The sequence below is a fragment of the Lingula anatina genome, chromosome 6, assembly GCF_051362555.1.
Source record: "Lingula anatina isolate TDL-2025a chromosome 6, LinAna3.0, whole genome shotgun sequence".
NCBI lineage: Eukaryota > Metazoa > Brachiopoda > Lingulata > Lingulida > Lingulidae > Lingula > Lingula anatina.
The window spans coordinates 20,649,349-20,671,611 of NC_141772.1; the positions used below are offsets into that span (position 1 = coordinate 20,649,349).

The window sequence follows — 22,263 nt, forward strand, 5'->3', positions numbered from 1 at the left end:
CCTTTACGTCTAGTGAACAAACAAAGCAATCTCTAAAACGCCTACGTAACTCGCTGTAGCTCGACACGCTCAAGATTGCTTTGTGTGTTTGTACTTAGAAATTAAAAGCCAATAAAAGCTCTTTCGACCTTATATTGGTTCGTGTGTGGACACGATTCGAGTCCGACGATCTAATCGATTTTTACACGTGTTGCGTCCAGATACACTCATATGGCAGATACGACTGATGGATGGGGATTTTTAGCTGATATTGAGGTGTTCGGTAGACCCGATGCAGAGGGAGATTTCGAGGAGGTTCCTTATAATGAAGCTTTGGGAAGGACATGGGGGAAGCAAGGCGGTAAACCGTATCTACATGCCGCCCATGCCTTCCTGTACGCTCTAGATGGCAAGAAAGTGTGGGGACTGTATGAGAATAAGGCAGTTATTTTGGTAAGACTCTGTTTACTCTCTCTCTCTCTCTCTCTCTCTGTGGTGTGTGTATGTGTGTGTGTGTGTAAGAGATAAAGAAAGAAACGAAGGTTGATATGGATGTATTGCAACTCAGCCTGCCACTTGCCCAAAGACTTTTTTTATAGATCCCATACCCCCCTCCTAATGTAAGTAAATCGCGCATTATATAATATTATCCGTGGTGACTATATATCTTATCAGCATTGCATGTATGTCCAGTATATCCGCTTTTTATATATTCATTTTCAAGTTATGCCAACTTACCGTTTCAAATGTATTATAACACCAGCATTACGTGCAAAGTATTTAACCTGCAATCAGCATTTATCTGTAATGTAAAATTAGATTCATTGTTTGTTAGGGAAAACCAGTTTTAAGCTTAGGTTATATATGCCACGGGAGCCATACGAAAATAATGGTATACGATATCTGTATTCATGACATCGAAAGTGGTTACGGGTGCAGCGATTATAGGCCTATGTTTACATTATGTGCGGGTGCCCTGTCACTTCTCCGACATGGTCTTAGGATTAGGTAGTATAGGGAAAATCGTCGGTTGAAATAAAGCATTTTTCATCGGTATTATTTTTTATGCTGTAAAGATATTTTTATATATATATATATATATATATATATATATATATATATATATATATATATAATTTAAAAGAGAATCATCCACCACCCCACCCCAACTCTACCCCAGGGACAGCCCCGCACACATCCCTTACACACACACACACACACACACACATTGATATTCATTCATTGTTGCAGATATCAAGGAAGGAGGTCCTTGAGGGTGAGCTTCTCTCTGTACAATGCGGGGAAGTGCGGGGGATATGCGATGACTTCCTATAGACAACATCTAGATATATTTTGTCAAAAGTTTTAGCTTGACAAAATCGTACAGGCTGTGGAAATCGTCAATCTGTGCGATTTTGCACGGCCACCGCCTGCCACTGCACAAATTGGGTTTTATTTTGATAGTATACGCGGACATTGCATGGCAAATGTAACCCAGGCTTAAAGCAGCGGTGACTACGTTTTGCAACATAGGAAACACTTTTTTTCATAAAAATGACACAGCACATTCATTCAAGGTACGCAGTGGGATGTAGCAAGAATGGTGTTTTGTTAGACAATTCATATTTATTTTTTAAGGGGTGATTAAAATCACCAAGGTATACCAAGGCATATTATATATTTAAACCGTTAAATGAAATGTTGGTCTATTAACATGTTTATTGTTTGTTTGTTTAATGTTAAGATGAACATGAGAGTAGACGGCTACATAGGATTTCCTGGCGGAATCATTGACGATGGAGAAACCCCTGAAGAAGGTCTGAACCGAGAACTCGAAGAAGAGATTGGTTTGGATTTAACCAAGCACAGTTTCTGTAAAGGCGATCACTTAGTATCACATGTTAACCACAGGAAAGGGATGGTGCTTCACTTCTATTGCAAGAGAGTCACATTGGACGATTGTTTTGAAATTGAGAAAAGCACGCTTCATGCAAAGGAGTACGGTATTGAGGTAAACGTATTTTTTTATTTATAGTATGTCCATTTTACAAGACGGGTTTTGAACACACATTCATACGTCCTTGTCGTCTGTGGTCAAAACATGTCGTGTAAACAGCAATTTTTACATAGGCACTCATACATGTAAATCATTTCGATATGCGGTCCCGGTGTGACAAGAATGCTAGTCCTAGGAAATGGAAATATGGGGTCCCATACGATTATTACAGGTGGTTAGTCTAGTAGGGGAGACCGGGGCTAGTTGGACCCCGGGGTAAGTCCCCCCCCCCCCCCCCCCCATCAATTTATGACAAAGTAACTATGGGGTAAAAGGATTGATCACATCATTTTGTAAAATGACCGTAGCCAATAGTGCTAATTATAAGTGCTAGGGTCAAACTAGCCCCGGTCTACCCTATAGGGGTCAGTATGGGAGATGAAAGTCACCTGTGCAACGTAGTGGAGAACGGATAAAGGTTCCTAGCGGACTACCATTCTTGTCACTATATCTTGTTTCAATATTATATGCCCAAATATTGCATGTCTTTTTAATATTCTATTTCAAAGGTACTGGGTTCTGTGCGCGTGCCAATGTTCACGTACCCGGATGAAGAAAGGGGGCTCCCGATATTTCTTACCAATCGGTTCTGTGGCAATTCTAAGGAACAGCTACTGATGGGTATTGATAGAATGGAGATAATGACAACAGAGGAAATTCAATTGGCGTTAAAACACAGTGAGAGTTACAATAAAAAGTTCAAATTGTGAATAAAATGACCGTTAGGTGTCGTTGAATTTCTCAGAGGTTCGATAAAATGGAATTGGAGGTATTAGCGCATCGGGAAACTCAAAGAAATGGTATATGGTGGACATATCAGTTATATCTTATTTTAGCTGAACAGATATACATGTAACAAAACAACGTGTGTATCGGTATTCTTCCAAGAATAGTCGGCATCACGTGCATATATAGATCACAGAATGACAGATTAATGATATATTGATAAGTTCAAAGAAATGTGCTTGCCTGGATATCAGAAGACCGCTTGCTGGAACTCGAGTTGGATCACCCAAGAGATTTTTCACTGGATATTTGCAGATACAGTATATCTCTGACTATTCTCAAACGGACCTCTCACGCAAGGTCAAATTGATAAATTACTTTTAAGAATATAAAGAAGAACCATTTTAAATGGCAATCCATCTTTCGGTCTTTTAGATCTTAAACAAGGTCAAGAATTCGAGATTAATTTAAATCAAACATATAACGATTTTCAATACAAGGAAGAGCGAGAGAATGAAGAGCATTGGCTTTGCCCACCAGGAAGGTAACAGAGGACAAAAAGCGTAGCCATAATGACATCCTGTCTATTGTACTCGTACCAGTAGGGTACTAGGTCATCACTCCCCCTTTGTCTTCCCTTCTTTGTCGTGCTAAAGAAGTCATCGTGACTATTCTGAAGTGGGTATTACGGTAAACTATTTCACACAAATTAAGAACAGAAACAGGACAACAACGCCAGTTGTCATTTTAAAAAAATTTATTCAAGTGAAACAGCGATTTTGATCCTAAAACAATACCAGCAATACAAAGCGATTGTTGGAGTACGGTATATTTTACAAATTAGATAACCAAAGACTGCAATATGGATCCTTACACATTTGAAATTATACATTTTTTTACACATGAAATATCACCTGTCCTTATATTTGTGATATAAATGTCTAAAACCAGTTTCTCAATTTAGTGTACATTCTGTCACTCATTTTTTCTGCATTTTGCAAGCAGTCCTCAAAGTGGGAAGGGGGGGGTCTTTTTTCTGAAAAAAAAAGGACCTTTTAACCCCCTTAGTTGACCCCAAATTAAATTTCTATTCATAATGGACCTTTTACGACCAAATGGGTTGTTCCTTAAGACCCCCTGCCTACAAGGCCGATATGGGTTAATCAGTCCAAAAAACATGTAATACCCTTTACCAAGGCCGGATATCAATTTTTCACTGGATATTCACAAATATGTCTCTGCTGATTAATTATGTGCTCTTAATTTTTTTAGTACAACATATCCATATTTATATGACAGTTATGGCTATAATGCTAATGACAGACCGAAAAAATATTCTTGCACTAAATGCCCCTGCTTCACAAAACTTTTTGCTCACATCTTAATTACCACATACACAACTACACACAAATGAAATTAATCCTTCATGAAAATATGAATTACAAGAAAATAACAGAAAAAAGATGACTTATAATTCTTTAGAGGGAGATTTAGTGGACCTACTGGCCTCCAATACAATATAACTGCACTTTCGACAAGACATATATATCATAAAGACAAATGTGTATTCTGATTTCAGATATAGCCTTTGAAATCCCATCAGCTTGTCACAGGCAGTCTCTTTTTTATTGTGTAGACATCCGTGGGGCCCCATTTCACAAAAGAACTCAAGCATGAAAATTGGTCTAAACTTTTTAAGACCCAAATTTTACTCAGTTTTGAATTATAATGTCCATTTTATATCAAGGGAGACTTAAGTCATTTTTCAGACTTATTCTTATTTAAGCAGACTGCTATTATGGATTTATCTTGAACTAAAGTCAAGTAAGTTTTCATCTTGTGTTACAGACCAAATTTCAAGCTATATCTCTTATTATTATACATCTCATATCTGTTCTGTCAATACTGAGAGCTTGATGATGGAATCCAGTGTTGGATTGTAGTAGATGTTCTCTTCACCAATCTCCTCTGAAGCTGAAAAAAAAAAAAAAAAAAAAAAAAAAAAAAAACAATTTTATGTAAAATCCATGGACTACACTGCTATGAAAAATAACACAAACTAATGCACTGTATTGGTACACAACTACAGATCTATAAAACCAGCATCCATGGGCATATGCTGAATTTTGTTAAAGGGGAGGGTGGCAGGAAAAGGAATATATAGGTACATAGTTCACAATGACAATTATACTATTCTATACTGGTATAGGGCACAGGTAAGAAAAATTGTTAGAATTTTGTTTCATTTTGCTCATTATACTGTTTCATTGCTTATCTTTTGATTTTCTTAGGGGTGGGGGGTGGGGGAGGGGGGTAGAGAGCAGGGGTAGAAAGTAGTGCTCAAGTGTCTCCCTGAATCTGCCATTTCATTGTGCCAGAGGAGCTTGGTTCAGCCCACTTTATCTAAAACACAATCGAACTGCTGCTGAGATACATATAAGGCTAATGTGTTAGAGAAGATTAGGGAGCACAATTCTGACAATCTGTACAATTGAGCACAATGCAACCTCCACATTTCATACTTTATGTAGCTTTATTGTATTTTATGTCTCATCACTTGAAACACTTTCCTAGATTCACAGCATTGTTTTTTTTTAAATAATCCATTATTCAAAATATCAAAGGCAACTTTGTTACCTAACTAGTATAACAATTTTACACTAGCTCAGTTTTTCAATAATATATTCATTATCATTTTTTTCAAATATTCTCAAATTCTTTTTGAATTAGTAGCCACTTCAACATGATCACCATAACCTTATACAATCTGATGTCTCAAAAGTTCTGCCCGCCTTCCATTACCTCTAAATTAAGAGTATTAAGTGAAACATTTCACTTCAAGAGGTTATTTCAAAATTAGGTACTAACCTGTTGAGATGATCTCTGGTTTGGAGAAGGCAGATGGTTTCTTCTTCTTTTTCAGGATGATTTTCCTCACGCAGCCTGCTGTCTCCAGTATCTAAAAATTCAAATAGTTATTAGAAGCCAAATTCTTATCAAACACTGGCATGTTCTGAGACAAATCATTACCATGAAACCATGTATAAGAACATGACTATATACTTTTCTTAATTGGCTGTTTAAAAAAAATCAATCGAAAGATCTGAAAAGATACATATTATTATAAATATAAAATGAAATGACAATAAGAAAAGAACATTAAAAATGAAGAAAACTTCCAGAAATGAAACATCTTTATTAATTTCACTGCTGAGGAAATTCATTAAAACATGAATGAGAATATGTGCTTAATCAACGACAAATGGTTTTGCAAAAATTCACGTTAATAAAAGTATAATATCTTACTCTTGGCTGTGGCAAACCAATGATGAACCCTTATGATGATAACAAATATGATTCTTAATCAAATAATAACACAATATGTACCCTGTGAATCATACCTCTAATAACTCCAATGCCACTACCGGTTGCAGTATGGGATTGAAGTGCTTGTATATGTCCTCCCTGATACTTCCAGGGTGCGAGAGAATGTACAACATTATTCCCTCTATTATCCTCTTAAACATGGTCCTGTTAAGTCCACCTTCTGGTTTCTTCCATGGACGAGACATTAAGTGGACTGGATCAAACATCAACCTGACATAGATAAATACATATAATTTCTAAATATTCATTGAATCAAAATAAACTAACTGTATGTGTAGGTCTGTATATCATTATTAAAATGCTGTGTGATATATCAATTTTGATGATATAAAAAGCAGAACTGCCTGCCTGCACTCAATCATCTTTGTATTAAAAAAAGATGCACCCAGAGATTCTATAAAGAAATCTTGAATATCAAATTTTACAATCTCCAAATGTGCAAAGAAATGTGACAATTAAAACAGCAACAGCTCAGCAATTGGGATTACCAATATACACCGATGACAGACGTACATTCTTGCAAATCTGGTAAGGTAACATTTCGCCTTAACTGATTGGTTACTGGTACTGTACTTTTTAACAGCAGGCTAAAAACAGGCTGCTGACAAAATCTTTTTTTTTTTTTTGTGTGTGTGTGTGTGTGTGTGTGTGTGTGTGGGTGTGTCTGTGTGTGTGTGTGTGTGTGTGTGTGTGTGTGTGTGTGTGGGTGTGGAGGGGAGGGGGAAAGGATCAAGTTGCATTAAATTACTTACTTTCCTTGTTGTTTTGCCCTCTCCATCTCCCTTAGCCTACTTTTCCTTGAAGATCTGATCATAGGTGTACCCCTTTCATTGAGCTTCTCTTCCTGGAATATGGGCTCATCTTGGACGGAAGACTGGACAGTGCTGCCCTCTTGTTGTTCTGAAGCACACAACACCAATACATTCAACTAACAACTGACAATGTCTTGCGGTCATCTTGTGTGAAACAATGTACAAATACATACCATTAATCATTTCACAGTCAACAAAGCATGATCCAGTTATCTGAGTTTGCATCAAACCCATGTAATCAATTGCAAACTCACTGACTCCAGTGGCTTATTCATGAAGCATGGCAGCGAGCTAATAGTCAGAAACGTTTTATTTGACAAGTGTTGATGGATGAGCTCACCTTATCTTCCACTCACACACAGAGAGATATTACTAATACAACCTGTCAACCTCTGCTTTAAAACCTATGTTACAATACATCAAAGCCACAGACAAGATAAAATGCCCAAATAAAGTTGCTAGAGACAAGACAAAGTAATCCTACATACACGTAGCTAGGGTACGAAGTACATGGTCATGAAATTCCTTTGTTCTGCAAATGAAATAACTCTTCAATATTTCCTATTATATATTGCAGCTCCTGTCGACCAAGATGTCCTTTGAGTAATAAGCAATAACATCAAGGAAAGGTGATGTTCAATCATGAGTTTCAGCTAATATAAGCCAAAGGAAAACATTTATTCCACTACATTTTCTTTCAGATAATGATAATGTGAGTGTTAAGGTGAGGTTCGACTTTCGCTGAATCTACTGCAATTCTCACTAAAACCATAATACAAATTAATAAATACATTTTAATAAGTGATGATTCTTTGCATACATATACATACATGCAGATTCTTGGTCTTTCCCAGTCAGCCCTTCTGTGCTTCAGATAACAAAATCAGTAGCAACTCAATTTGGCCATCACAATTTCATCAAGGGTTAAATTTTGAAAAGAAAACTGGCTAAGGTGTACATGTACTAGACTCCAAATGACTTAAGTCTGCAGTCTCTTAAAGAAAACACCTAGCTATGCGTGTACAGTATATACACCTGGGAAAAAACCTAAGTTGTATAAATTGTGTCCCTTTCTATTGTTCCATGTTTATCATTCCAACACCGCAGGGACTCTTGCTGAATGCAGTCAGATAAACACATTTTCTGTTTTTAACTTGGCATTTTTTACTCAAGGGAGGCGTGTTAATCTGCAGCAAGAGTCCCCGCAGAATTGGACAGATCTATGTAGGATGACAGTTTCATTAGCAACGAGCCCTTACATAAAGTATGTAACTGAACTGGCTCTATTAAGCCTTCTCCTCTACTTGAATACACTTACATAATAAAATGAAATCAACAAAAAGGTAATTTTTTTTCTTCACTCTTTGTAACACGGTACAAGCCTTATGTTACAAAAGGCACCTGAATCAGAAAGAAAAACACAAAAAGGTGAAGTTTTTTTTTCTTCTTTACAATCAGCCCCATGCATGAAATCCTCAGGAAGTTTCAACTTGGATTGACTTGATGTAAACATTGTTTTCCTTGGCCTGAGGCAAGTTGTAAAACCAGAACCACTGTAGTATCAATCATACGCTCATAATTTTACATGCTTCATTTCCATGTTTGACCTTATTATCTGCTGTTTTAATGGCTTCAAAGATTGGACAGACCATTTGCCTGTGGGTGGGAAATTTTAGAATATGGCCAATGAGCATATATAATTATTTTTCTTATTTCCATGTTCTTTGTTGGGAATAAAACCTTAAAGTTTAAAATATCAAATAGAAAATAGAAAACCAAGAGCAGACTTCCAGAATAAAACGAGCTGGAACTGCTTCACTAACACCCCATTTCCATAGATTAGATCGACCTACTTTAGATTGACCTAACTCCCTGGGGGTTCACGCTAAATAGCTGTCAGCCGGGCAGACACGAAAGTTAATTACCCCCTTACAGCTTGTAGTAGGCGGGACGGACATTTAAGTCGGATTATCTGAAAGTAATCTAGTGAGACTCCCCGCGGGGATAGATCGATCTAAAATCTATGGGAATAGAGCCTAACACAAACCATTAGAAAGTCAGGCAACATAAAAATGATTGAAAATCTAATTTTTTTATTCCTTATTTTGGTTTCCTATGATTTGAACCAGCAATATATGCTTAAACTACAAGAATTTTTTAAATAGAGCAATGCAGCTTGGACTGACTATGTTGAAACTGCTGTGTTTAGTACAATAACCAAGCTTTCAGCTCAAACACTGTACCAGACACAATAGATCTTTATAGATGCATTTCAATTTAACATTGTTATTTCTTATATACAATATCTATACAGTGATTAATGATGAATTTTTAAACTGGGAAACAATCTGAAAAATGGCAAATATATGAACTTACAGGAAGACTAGATGCCAGAGCAAAAAGTGCAAGTAATGATAAAGAGAAAAATAGCATGACAGCTTAGTACCTTCATTGTCAGCATACTGCAGATCTGTTCCCAATGTTTTACTGGTTGATGACGAGACTGTCTCAGTGTCCTCGTGTGACAGGACATGGTCAGATTGCACCTGTACATCATCAGGAGACAGTTGCTGCTGGTTGCCCTCAGAGACCTATAAGATGTACAAAGCAAAAAACAGTCAGAAGTTTGTATGGTAGTTTTATTGAAAAGTTGTAGGAAAACCAGCTTACAGTCTGAAAAATGTTGGGAATTGAAACTAGACAGCAAACCTTGCATATGTACACTCATGAAAAATTAAGAAACAGATTGAAAGGGACTACCAGATACCCAAGTACATGTCTTTACATCGATCCACACATCAAAAACTTCTTGCATTGATACTCCAAGTCAACTCACCTCCCCTGGTGACAAATATTCTCTGGAACCACGACCTTTCAAGTTGCGGAAAGAGTGGGTGACCCAGGGGGCGCTGTGTTCATGGCAGATGTATCTCACTATCGTGACACCAACTTTGAGAATCTTAAAGAGAAAAAAAGGAGAATTTTCTTAGTTAGTTTGTCTTATAATTCATATAAGATGTGCCCATACAGCATGTGCTTTTCTATTTTTTAAATTTTGTTTTTGAACAGTGAATCTAGTAGCTGGACACGTCACCATCACAACAATTTCAATATCTGCAAAGGAAGAGAGCATTACTGGTAAACACGGGATTATAAAAATACAGATATCATTTTGGTAATACACAATCCATGCATAAATAGTGTGATGCATAGCCAGTGGCAGCCCTACTGAAAGAAAAATTAGACACGTTTTATAACACTACGCTTATTCCAACAGTTTTCTTTTTTCATTTTACTTTTTAAAATTAATTAAAAATATCAAGACTGATCACTTTTTTTTAGAAATGCACAACAATGTATGCTACAGCACACAATAAATCTTACAAAAACTTAAAGAATCTTTTTATTTTCAGAATTGCCAACAAAATATTTATCAGGGGCAAAATTATAAATTGATGCCGTGTTCATTTATTTGTTAATTACCGTAATTTTTTTATTTCGGATCAAATCGCACAAGAAATGTTCACGCCTTGAGCAATGCTTTTACTTAGGAAAATATCAATCATTACGAAACTGATTCATATTTTAATTGGACAAAAACATTAATTCACGCCCACCTCAACATAAAAACTAGTTCCGGCGGGGATGCATGCTAGCAGACAATTAACAGATCATAACTGCTTTTTTTGCCTTTTCCTAACATGACTGCCAATTCCTAGCGATACATTGTTCATTGTTGCAAAAGAAATCGTGACTGTGAAACCTGTCAAAGTCCGGATGCCCTTCCCGTTGTCTGCTCCTAGAACATTATCTGCATCACTACTTATGACTTTGATTGATGAACAAAACGAAAATGTGACGCTGTATGGTGTGCTATCCAATAAAAAGAACATGCAGTTACAGAGAACTTAGTTTTGGGTGGGTTTAGAGTTTACATGTATTTTTTATTACTATAAACAATGCAGACAACGAAAGACCTTCCTTGACAATTTTGAATTACCAACAAGACACCTTTGGTCATGGGCAAGAAACGGAAACCTACAGCAAAATATCAATGTTCGTCACACACTGCATCAGTGATGGCATATGAGGAAGAAGAATTGCAATAAAAAGTCTTTAAACAAAATTTTTGTTCATTTGTTTTTAAAAAATACTTTTAGAGCAGGGATGGGAAAACGATTATTAAACAGTTTTATCTGAAAAACATTTAACTGCTGACAGAATCCAATAATTATCACCAAAAATGTACATAATGCAGTCTTGAACTTTTTCAAGCTGAGTTACTTTAAATGCCTACTGTATAAAAAAAGATTGGATTATGGACTGTTTGATGAATTATGCAGTGTGACCTTTCTCAATAATTTGCCATGCACCTGTAACATCTTTTTTTTCAGTAGCATACATATTTTCTTAAATGATATATCACCTAAGTATGCAGAATTGTGGCAACTTGATCACTGAAAAATGTGGACTTACTATTAATATTCCCTTTAGTTTTCGTATTAAAAGGTTAAGGACAGATATAACTGAAAAGTCAACATATCAATATTCTCAGACATTTTAAGAAAAATCCAAACTCATTTCTAGATCTGTTCAAGTAAAATCGGTAAAAGATGGACATTTTACACTGAAAGAAAAAAATGGGCAAATAATTACAAACTGACAAACATATTAAAGAAATAATATACTCTTTTCAATATAGAAAACATTTAAAATAGTTATTCAACTTTCCTAAATTTGTCCCTTTGACAGTTACATTCAGAGCATCACGAAAATAGTCTTGTTCAGATTTTACTTAATTTTATTCACAATAGATAAACATATGTACATGTTTACATCACAATACTAAAAATTACAACTTTTTTTCCACATACACAATTAAGTTCCCTCTTTGAGCAAGTACGTGTTGTACATTTGAATGTCTAAACAGTTTCTTTAATATTAATTAGCAATTCCAGGTAAATTCTTAATAAATATCTTGAATATTTAAATACAGATATCAGCAACTGTCTACCCGATTTGAGCTAATTATGAGAATCATTAAGGTAGTCAGAGTTCACCATACAGTGTTAGACATTTCATGACAGACAAAAAGAGGATTGCAGATTCACAACCCTAACACAAACAGCTTTTAAAACTGAAAGGAAAAAGACCTCACCAATCTAAATGTTAATTTTTAATAATAAGCATGCTGAATTTTACACTCCAGTTGTATTAAAACATGAATATAGCCCTCAAACAACTGAAGGTACTACTAATACATATCATACATATCTTAAACATACCAAGAGTGCAATAACTGAATAATATCTGAAAACAATTGAAACCATTAAAGTTTCCTTAAAATGTGCTCAAAACAATATAATTTCAAGCAATGGCCTGTAGCTGACAGAAATATACACCATAAAAGTAACTTTTATTCTACTTAATTTGAATGGCATTCATTTATTCGTATTAGTGCTGTTGGCATACAAGATATACACAACCTTTCGGCATTTATTGAAAATCTTAACAGGCATCTTAATACAAAGTCACATTTCACTTTACTTAACTAATGCATCTATGAAAAAAATTAAGACTTTAGATGGTCTTTTTGAGCCAATTCAAAACACACAGCACCCAATGGCCTTAACAAGTTCAAGGTCAGTCAAGGTCATCTAAGGTCATCTCATCAAATTGCTAGAGAGGCTCTTTGGCAAGAAAAGGTTGTGATTAATGATCACTGTAAGTGTTTTACTTGGCCAATCCCTGTGAAATGTGTGCTGTATATGTGCACTATACCAAGAAGACATGTCTGCATTATATAATATAATTATAATTGATACAACTTTGTTAGTAATGAACTCCTATAAAATACTTTGTACCACAATTAATTTCAAATTTTGTTTAACTTTTCTGATGTCATTCACCTCAGTTTTCCTTTAGACCAATAATGTTCCTCACCAATCTAGAACATGTGCATATTCCCAGTGTGGATAAAAAGCAGGTGTGCGAGCGAGTGTGCATGTCTGCATGTATATGCGTCTAGGGAAGAAACAACAAATTGTCTGTCATCATTGGGCTTTCTGTCCATTTGATAAAATTTACATTTTTCCTCCTGTGAAAACACTTAATCACAAATATTAATACTCAAACACCTTATATATGTTTGGAGATAAAGATAAACACAAGAGGAAGAGAAAACATTTTTTAAATTGCTCATACCAGCACTGGACTCTTTGTTAGTACACAGATGGTGTTTTAAAAAGTTAGTCAGGATAAAAATGTTGTGATAACTAAATTTCTATACGTCAGCCATGGTGTCATGTCGGCATTTGTGCAAGTTTTGTCTTCCAAAAAACCAAGGATCCTTTTCTACTAAGTTAACCATAAAATACTAAAGGGCATTCAAAGTTATAACAATAGTTTCTTCAAGCAACAATAAAATAAATGGTTATTTCCACTCTTCCAGAATTATTTCTCTTATTACAAGACAATTTGCAAAATACCATGGCTCGTTATAGCAACGAATTAAATTAATAATCTTCCATTCAAAACCACAATAAATACCATTGTGGCCACAACAAGTACCATGGGGGTTAGCAAATTGAAGAATATCTCACTACATCAACAGTACACATTATCAACTTGATGTAGTCTTTTTTTTTTTGTCTTAACAGTTTCACCTGCCCCCCCTCCCCCCCCCCCCCCCAAAAAAAAAAAAAAAAAAAAAACATCTAGCAAATGGCAAGGAATTATTTAATTATTTTGGCAAGGCAGGTTTATTTATCATACACATCTGAAAACATAGAACAATCAAAATACAATTGATTGTTTTGACATTTGATCCAATTTGTGGGGTCAACATTGTATAACATGGGGTAGTGAAAACACAGTCAAAAACATGTCTGCCTTTAATATCAGAAAAACAGAGAAAAAATTACCAAATGCAATTCAAGTTCTCTATCAACACCATCTACAGATTCAGGCAAGAAAAACATCAGAAGTCAAAATTATGTTAGTGTGTGTATTTATGTTGAGTAATCCAATTGTGTCAAGTAATTGTTTAGGCACTGTGTGAGAAGTCCGGTTAGTGTTATACTGGGTAAAAAGTCATGATGCAGGACTTATATTTTTTGGTTATGATACAAATTGTACACAGTGTTTAATAGATCTTTGAAATAAGTTTGTAATAGATTTCCACAGTTATTGTATTACAGACAACAAATATTTCCAATTAAATGTACATAAATAAATAAATAAATAAATAAATAAATAAATATGAATATTAAAGGGGCTTAATATTCTCACAATCTTTAAATGAAGAATAATCTAAGTATTAAGGATGATGAACCCAACAATATATTACAAAAAAATGAGTTTTTTTTTGTGTATATGGACATGATGCTAGGTTGAATTTTCAATGAAAAGCCTGTCTGGAGATTACCAGAAAAGGGGGGGGGGGGGGGGGGGGGGGGGGGGGGGGGGGGAGATGGGATGGGGGGCAGATATGTAAACGTAGGCCAGACAAAATGGTTACAGAGGGGTGAACCTCTGTAAGCAGGGTCCTTATGCGCGATTTAGGTTTGGGTTTTAATATATGACATTTAACAAAACATAGCAGCTAAATTTTAGGGTTAGTCAACTAAGGGGAGAGGGGATATGCTGGTTATCTGATTTTAGCAGCCTATGCCAAGCCCCAAAACAGTCAAATTTTAGTGAAACAGTCCCCTGGGTATTGGAAGAAAATGAGGTCATGTTCTTTAGCCAATTTACAACATATCTAGATTCATGTTTAATCTTATTATGTTCAGTATTTTGAAGATTCTTCCCTCCAAGCATTACTTTAAACTTAAGTTTTTTTTAACAAATCTACCATCTTACAATCTATGAAAATTTTAACCCTGAGATATTGAATATTCAAATATGTTTCTCTTCTCACATGCAGTAAAATAAATAAATAAATAAATAAATAAATAAATAAATAAATAAATAAATAAATAAATAAATATTAAATCATAAAGGCAATGTTATATACAGGTACTGTATCAGGAGCTGGTGTGGATGAAATGTCAGCCCCCCCCCCCCCAATATCCCCATGTTATTGGAGAGGGCATTAAGTAGCACCAGTCTCTAATAATATCAAATGAGCAAAAAATATGATTCTTTTTTTGGTATTTCAAAACACATGGTAACTATTCATTCCATTAAACCTACTCTGTATCAATGGTTTAAAATGTTTTGTCATAAACAGGGATGTGATATAATAAAGTATTATTTTATGTGTTCTTCATAAATTAAGGACTGTACATATTCATAGGTTGCACTTGTAATCTATCAGCCAATATATAACAACATAAAAGGCACACACTGCACATCAGACCTTTATATAACAAATCATCAATTATCCTTGAAATTTCAGCAATTTTTTCTTTACTAGTAAGGTATACCCTTTCCAAAACAACTGAGAAAATAATGAATAATAAGTAAATGTAGTTTCAAGTATTAAATTTGATTTTTATCATCAAAAGTAAAACTTATCAATCTCTGTCACCATAACAAGAGACACAAAAACTACATTCTTTAAACAGTTTCAGATAGGGTATTTCTTGGTGATGCAGGTATAGAGTTGTTGAAATTTTCTATAAATTGCCTTTCCTTTGCTCATATGTAAAAATCAAACAGGCACTATAACTGTCTTTAAAACACTCCCAAGCATTTGGCTACAGCTTGTCTTTATGGTAGAAGCATGCAACAATTAACAGCAATCCTTCATGTAGTGCATTGTTGTGTATTTAGAGTCTCAGTAAGAGAGAATATGGGCAATTTGTTACAATTAAAGTACTAATTAAACTGCATGTAATATTGCAACCGCTTTAAATTAATCAGTATTTTTAATTCCACTGCTTGTAACTTTTTTCCACTCACTTCATGTCTGCCATCAAAATATATATATACACTATATTTACATGTGGATTTTTTTCAATGTGCACGAAAAATTAAAACAGATTAAAACTATTAAATACCATATAATGTTATTAATTGGCAAATCATTGTTAAGATTATGAGTCAACCTGTGATCTATCAATGATTGCCTTTGATGTAAAATCCCAAATGCTAAGTTTGTATTATAAATCCACAATGGGGGAGTTGTCATCGGTTTTCAGCAGAAGTTTTTGGGATTTTCCATTATGTGCATAGTTATTATTACTTGACTCGGCTGTCTCGCCTGGTCTGTTTTTTAAGGGAAGCAATGCCATGGTGACTCCATTTGCTGTGCGTTCTTCACTAAAAGGGCACTCTGTGTATGTTGTATGACCTTGACTTTGCCACTGTCTTGTGCTCGTAGACGACATGTTACTTTCTCTGCGATGTGTTCGCATGGTGCTGTCCGCATGCGACAGTGCGCACAAAGTCTCCTTGTCAATACAAGGCCTGAAGAAAGTTGTCAGTAACTCTCTGCGGAACTTCTTGCCAAAGAAGTAATATGGAACAATGTTGATGGCGGAATTTAATGCCACCAAAAAATTTCCCACCTCATTATAAATAAATACTGCTGTTGAAAAAGAAGCATTAATATCAAAGGCCCAGATTTCTCTTGCTATCAAGGCTGGCACTTGGCATATGAAAAATACCATAACCACACCTATCAGCATTACTGTAGTATTGTTTTGGTATTTTTCCTGTGGATTGAGCTCTCGGGCAAGTTTTCGAGATTGTCGAACAGCGTGGATAAGAAAAGCGTTCAAAACAGCCAATGCCAAGAATGGAACTCCGCAGACAAACACAAGGTAAAGCCATGAGTGGACAATCTCTCGGAAAACGTAATCATTTCCCAGTTTAGTTAACTGGTACACAGTTTTTGTTCCCAAAAACTCAATTTCATTTGTCTCATATTCGAAGAATCTCACCAGATTGAAAAGTACTCCTAGCACAGAAATTCCACACACAACCTTCCTTGCTCTTGATTTTGAGCAATATTTCTCAGCTTTAAATGGATGGCAAATCATTATGTACCGATCTACAGTAAAAGCTAATGTCAGCCATACCGAAGTCACTTGAAACATAATAGCAAGTGGGTGCACATAAGGGAACAGGTACGCATAGTATACACTATAACTTGGCCCATAAAATTCTCGCTCCCTTTCTGGGATTTTTGTATCCTTTGAGAACAAGATCATGGTCATAAGTAACACCAAGGCGTCACAGGCCGACAAAGCAGCCAAGTACGTATATGTTGATGATTTCATGCTTTTTCGGGTTAGCACAATGGCAGACATTATGTTTGCAATGATCCCGAGGACACAAACAATCATCCCGCAGACGCCTAATAAGTAGAATGTCACAAGAGCATGTGTGAATTGTATTTCACTGTCTTCCGCGTATGGAGGTACCGACCAGTTCTTCCAATAATTGTTATCAATCAGGCCAAAGGTCATGTTTTTTTCTTCTAAAAGTGTCATGTAGTCGGTATTGTCATCTGGGATTTGTGTGCTAGTTAGCCCATACTTCTGTTCAAAAATGCGCAAAATAAAATCATCTGCTGTTGTTCCCATTCTGTTGATGAAGAAAATCTTCCAAATAAAAGAGAATTTAAAACACTGTTCCTGTTGATGATTTTTTCCCTTTTATAAAGGATTTTAAATGAGCAAAATGTACTGCTGATTTCTTTCCTAAAATGCCCTCTAGGTCAAGTCTTCTTTGACTGTGTCATCAGGTGTACTAGTTCCAGCAAGTTAAAGGGAGTATGGCAAACTAAATGGAATCCACAACCTCACTGAATCCTCAAATGAAAACACAGCTGATCAATTGGTGGAAGCATCTTCAGATTCTGATTACCCAAAAGCCCTATCAGTGTGTATATAAACTGTACTTATTAGTAGAAATTGGGAAGTTGATCAGCTTTGAATTCGAATGTATAAGAACCATCCTTCTGACGTAGTCTACTACACTAGGAATGGACAGTTTGTTTTTCTTGCAATTTACCTGCATGCAGTCAGTGTTGTCAGCTTAAAACTTACATAATAACGCTGGGCGATCTCTTGGAAAATAGCCCACAAAATGATACATGAAATCAATGGCAATGTCAACACCTTTGATCAGTTAACATAAACTGAGCCAACTGTTTTCAATGTACGTTTCTTCCTGTGCAGAATCTTCAACAGGCAAGATGGATGGTCAGAGATCGATAGTTCTCTTATCAAAGTGTCCTTTTGCGGTCAATCTTGATGAGGTCAATCGTTCCAGAAGAAAAAAAGATAACCAGCTTCAGCAATGTTTTCTCAGTAAAGATCTCTCTTGATCATTTTGGTTGCTGAAGTTGCCAAAAAAGTTGTGAATATTAATCTTTATGGTCTTTGTCCTACCAACTTCTTTTAAATGTTGAAGACAGAAATGACAGATTGGTCTCAATGAATGAAGATGTACTTTACAATTAAATTTTTCTCAGTCTTGTGGAATATGTTTCTGTTCAATGTACTGAACTGTTCATCTGTTGTCAACCTTTTCAATATCACTGGTGTCCAGAGGATGAAATTAATCATCAGACACTCAATTTGTCTTCACTTCATGAAAACCCACTTCCAATCGACACTTTCTGCTGAAATTGTTTTCAATCTGTTTTCCTGGCTGTTTGGGTCAGTGCGACCTCCTAGTTATCATTCCTAAAAAATTAAAAAAAGAAAATGATTAATAGAAATAATATGGTAAAATATCTGAATAAACGAAGCACATTCTAAATCAGCATTATTATTGAACTTCATCATGTGTCTCTCCCCAATTAACTAAGGTAAATGGGAAAGCAGGGACATGATAGTTGTCAAGGGAATTAACACCTTGATAAAATACAAAAGATCTGACACATCTGTACTTGTATGTCTACACAACCCTGTCTATAGTTATCTGAGTTAAATATTTCTTCAGGATGAAATCTGTGACCTTGAAATCTATGTGGAATAAAAAGTGAATGAAATGTACACCATAATTCATTATAAAAAACAAAGAGACTTGAAAAATAAAACCCATTATATTTATTTGTGATATAAAGTTGCACGACCAATCTACAAATTAGACCCGTTTCACCATTTGCTCAAGCTATCACATTTTAATATGAGAATGTGAATCACTTCTGGTTTCCAAAATAACAGATGGATGTTGGACATGTGTATAATAATACTGACAAAGTTTTTTTTTTTCCTAAACAACATGATTCAAAATCTAATTGGTCAAGTGCATGAGTAACGTAAATGTACCTGTCAAACACCGCCAATCAAGCACTTCTGTAACCAGCATTGAAAACTTTATAAATGTATCTGCACTCATTTTGTACCAGGCAAAATCATGAACACAATTGGGTTATAACCTTTGTACACTTTGATCTACAGTGCAAAATTAAGATTTTTCTGTCATTTCACAAGTTCGGCATTTCTATACAGCCGATATTAGAGCGTTGATGTAAAGTGACACATAATGACAGAAATAACTTATTGGCATTAGCACTGACAAACTCATTACTTCAGATGTTTTTGACATGGATCTGGTAAAACCAACCAAAAGGGCAAGCAGTCTTCGAACATATATAAAAAATCAATGTTTCACTCCATGAGCTATTAAGACCAAGTCCATCACTGTTTTCCATAACATATTCAGACTAAGTCATCATGAGTTAGTATTTATAATCCCTAGTTAGCACAATTAATGGATGAGAAGATAAGTTATCTAAGGGATAGCAAAGTTTCATGTCTCAATGTTTATATGCATTTCAACATTAATAAATGCATGATTAAAATTCCAAACAAATGGTTTACTTCTTGAAGTCAGTGTAGAGATGGCTTTTGATAAAACGGAGCTGAATGCAGCCTTCATTCCTTTAACTGAAGGAACACACATACAAGTAATAGGTCTATTTGAAGGCAAAAAGAAGGCGAATTCGGCTTTTGTGATTTTCTGAAGCCATTAACCAAATTCATTTCCTCAGATCAACTAATAAGTTTGAAGATCTGTTCACTTTTGTTTCCATAACATTAGACGCCCAGGAGGAGATTTTTTCCATCAAGTGAGAACATCATTGTGGCAAAACTTTATTTTCAATCACTTACACATTTTCTTTCTGTCTGAAGACCCTAAATTACCTGTCAGATATGCCATGTAAAACATGTCCGTTTCTGTAACAGTAATTTGTATAAGCTACTTATGACAGAACAGTACAGATATACTGTGTGTACCAGCTTATTCCTTTCTACACTGTCGTCAGACCTTAAATAATAATCTTGTCACTTCAATTTGGCATTTCCTTGGCATAAGCCAAGTCCTTTCAAGAGAATTTCACAAATCCAATTTACCAAACAGACAAGTAATCACCCATCATTTTGGCATGTACAAGACTACACATATTTTCTTTAGGTCTCCCTTGACAAATTAAGACCAGTGTGAGATTTATAGCCCCATGCACACTGTCTTCTTATAACTTCTCCCATGTTGTGTCTGTATTTAACATGCAGTTACTAATAGTTATACCCATCAAACAGCCTTGCTCCCCCCACCATATGAAATCCTTTGCCCTTTTCATGAATTAATTTTAGACCAAAAGTTCTTTTTCACAAGTCAACTGGTCACTCTCACTGACCACTGATTCTTCCCACCTATGACCATTGGTCACTACAACCTCTGACCATAGGTCATTCCCACCACTGAACATTGGTCCCTCTGACCACTGGTCCCTCTTCCATCTGATCACTGTTCCCTCTCTCTCTCTGACCACTGGCTACTCCCACCTGTGACCACTGGTCCCTCCTACATCTGACCACTGGTCACTTCCACCTCTGGTCACTGCCCCCTTCCCCCTCTGACCACTGGTCATTCCCACCAAAAAGCTTCAGACAACTGCTAGTTCAAATCAAAATTAACTAGTTCACTACAGATATTGGAGAATGATTTTAAAAGACCACTAAAAGGTGTAGCGGGGGGGGGGGGGGGGGGGGGTCAGGAACATAGCTATCTTCTTAACTGAGCAAGATATGTCACACATGTTGCTATCAATAAAAAGATTATATCAATAGCTATTCATTCATATCATTATTTTAATGCGTCATAGTTACATGAGATATAAAGCTTCATATGTTTTCTCAGAAAAATATTAAGACCAGTGTCAAAACTAATTAGAACCTCCAACCCATGAAAGCTTGCACTTATTCATTAGATCTAAGCTTTGTCATATAGAATGTACCTTGGATTTCTTTAATACCAGCTGTTTTTTAACTAAGAGTGGTTCAGTCATGGTAGGGGGTATGGTTGAGGATGTAATTAATGTTAGTATATTGGGATATCATTAACACATATCAAGAGCTTAATTTAACACATGTAATTTAACACATCAAGAATTTTAAAGACATTTCTGTTAATGCCAAATGCGGGCTAACAAACTAATAAGCTATCTAACATGCATAGTGTAGTGTACTTTTGCTACATGTTAAGGGTATAAAGATAAGACTAAGAAAACCTTTTCAGCATTACATAATCCTTTCATAACCATTACATAATTAAATAATGATATGAAATGAATTGATGTTGAAATAATGGTATACCTTGGTTGATTAAGAAGATATAGCCATGTTCATGTTACTTCCCTGTCTACGCCATTAAATCTTCCAAAATCTGATTGGAGTCAAACTTTTAACAAGGCAGCAAAGCTGTCAAATGTACAGACAAAAAACAGAAAATAAAGATGCAAAAAAGGTCATTCTGTCAATTTTGATGCAATAATAAATAATGCTTATAATAGCACTGTCAGTCAACACTGAATTTTAATCTTGCACAACAGGTAACATGGTCAATAACAGGAGTGGACCCAGAGATATTTTCTGACAGTATTACAAAGTATCTATGTTGATCCATCCTCCATTTTGATGGTCTTCCAACAGAAAAAAATAGATACCAGTCAATATAAACTTAATAACCTGACTGTCTTCCGGAAGACCCAGAAGATGGTCTCAATCCACCCCTTCAATAAGATTACAGTTTCAGGACCATGAGAGTTCAAATTCACATTATGAAAGTCTCAATATTTGAAAAATGATGACAGTGCATAAAATAATATTACATAATGTTTAAAGACATAAAAAACAATACAACTGCTTATGTAGAAATACAGAAAACGTGCAGAGCCCCAGGCAGATGAGAGCCTGCCTGGGGCTAAAAGTCACAAATGCAAGTGTTTGAGAAAAAATTATAAAGAAAAACAACAAAACTAGAAAAGCACTTTGAGAGTGCAGACCTCTGCCAAGGCAGCAATTGTTGATTATTATTGATAATTGATTGATTATTGAT

The 22,263-nt window shown here is 35.5% G+C and overlaps 2 protein-coding genes across 5 annotated transcripts in view; one reads left to right on the forward strand and one right to left on the reverse strand.

Annotated features, from left to right (window-relative positions):
* Nucleotides 1-44: 44 nt before the first annotated feature.
* LOC106179942 (U8 snoRNA-decapping enzyme-like) lies at nucleotides 45-4,309 on the forward strand. Its single transcript, XM_013563754.2, has 3 exons — nucleotides 45-432; nucleotides 1,724-1,990; nucleotides 2,545-4,309. Exons 1-3 carry the CDS (start codon nucleotides 211-213, stop codon nucleotides 2,743-2,745), a joined length of 690 nt encoding a protein of 229 aa, XP_013419208.2. The 5' UTR covers nucleotides 45-210; the 3' UTR covers nucleotides 2,746-4,309.
* Nucleotides 3,501-22,263, reverse strand: part of LOC106158683 (general transcription factor 3C polypeptide 1-like) — a 160,021-nt gene continuing 141,258 nt past the window's right edge. For 3 of the 4 annotated variants that reach the window (XM_087016149.1, XM_087016148.1, XM_087016147.1), the window contains exons 38-43: nucleotides 9,797-9,919; nucleotides 9,407-9,551; nucleotides 6,901-7,048; nucleotides 6,163-6,358; nucleotides 5,630-5,720; nucleotides 3,501-4,735 (exon numbers count right to left, since the gene is read on the reverse strand). In XM_087016149.1, coding sequence (XP_086872275.1) covers nucleotides 4,647-4,735; nucleotides 5,630-5,720; nucleotides 6,163-6,358; nucleotides 6,901-7,048; nucleotides 9,407-9,551; nucleotides 9,797-9,919 — 792 coding nt within the window. In that variant the 3' untranslated portion in view covers nucleotides 3,501-4,646. Of the gene's footprint in view, nucleotides 4,736-5,629; nucleotides 5,721-6,162; nucleotides 6,359-6,900; nucleotides 7,049-9,406; nucleotides 9,552-9,796; nucleotides 9,920-17,493; nucleotides 18,603-22,263 lie in introns of those variants that run through there. The other variant, XM_087016150.1, reaches the window with a different exon arrangement.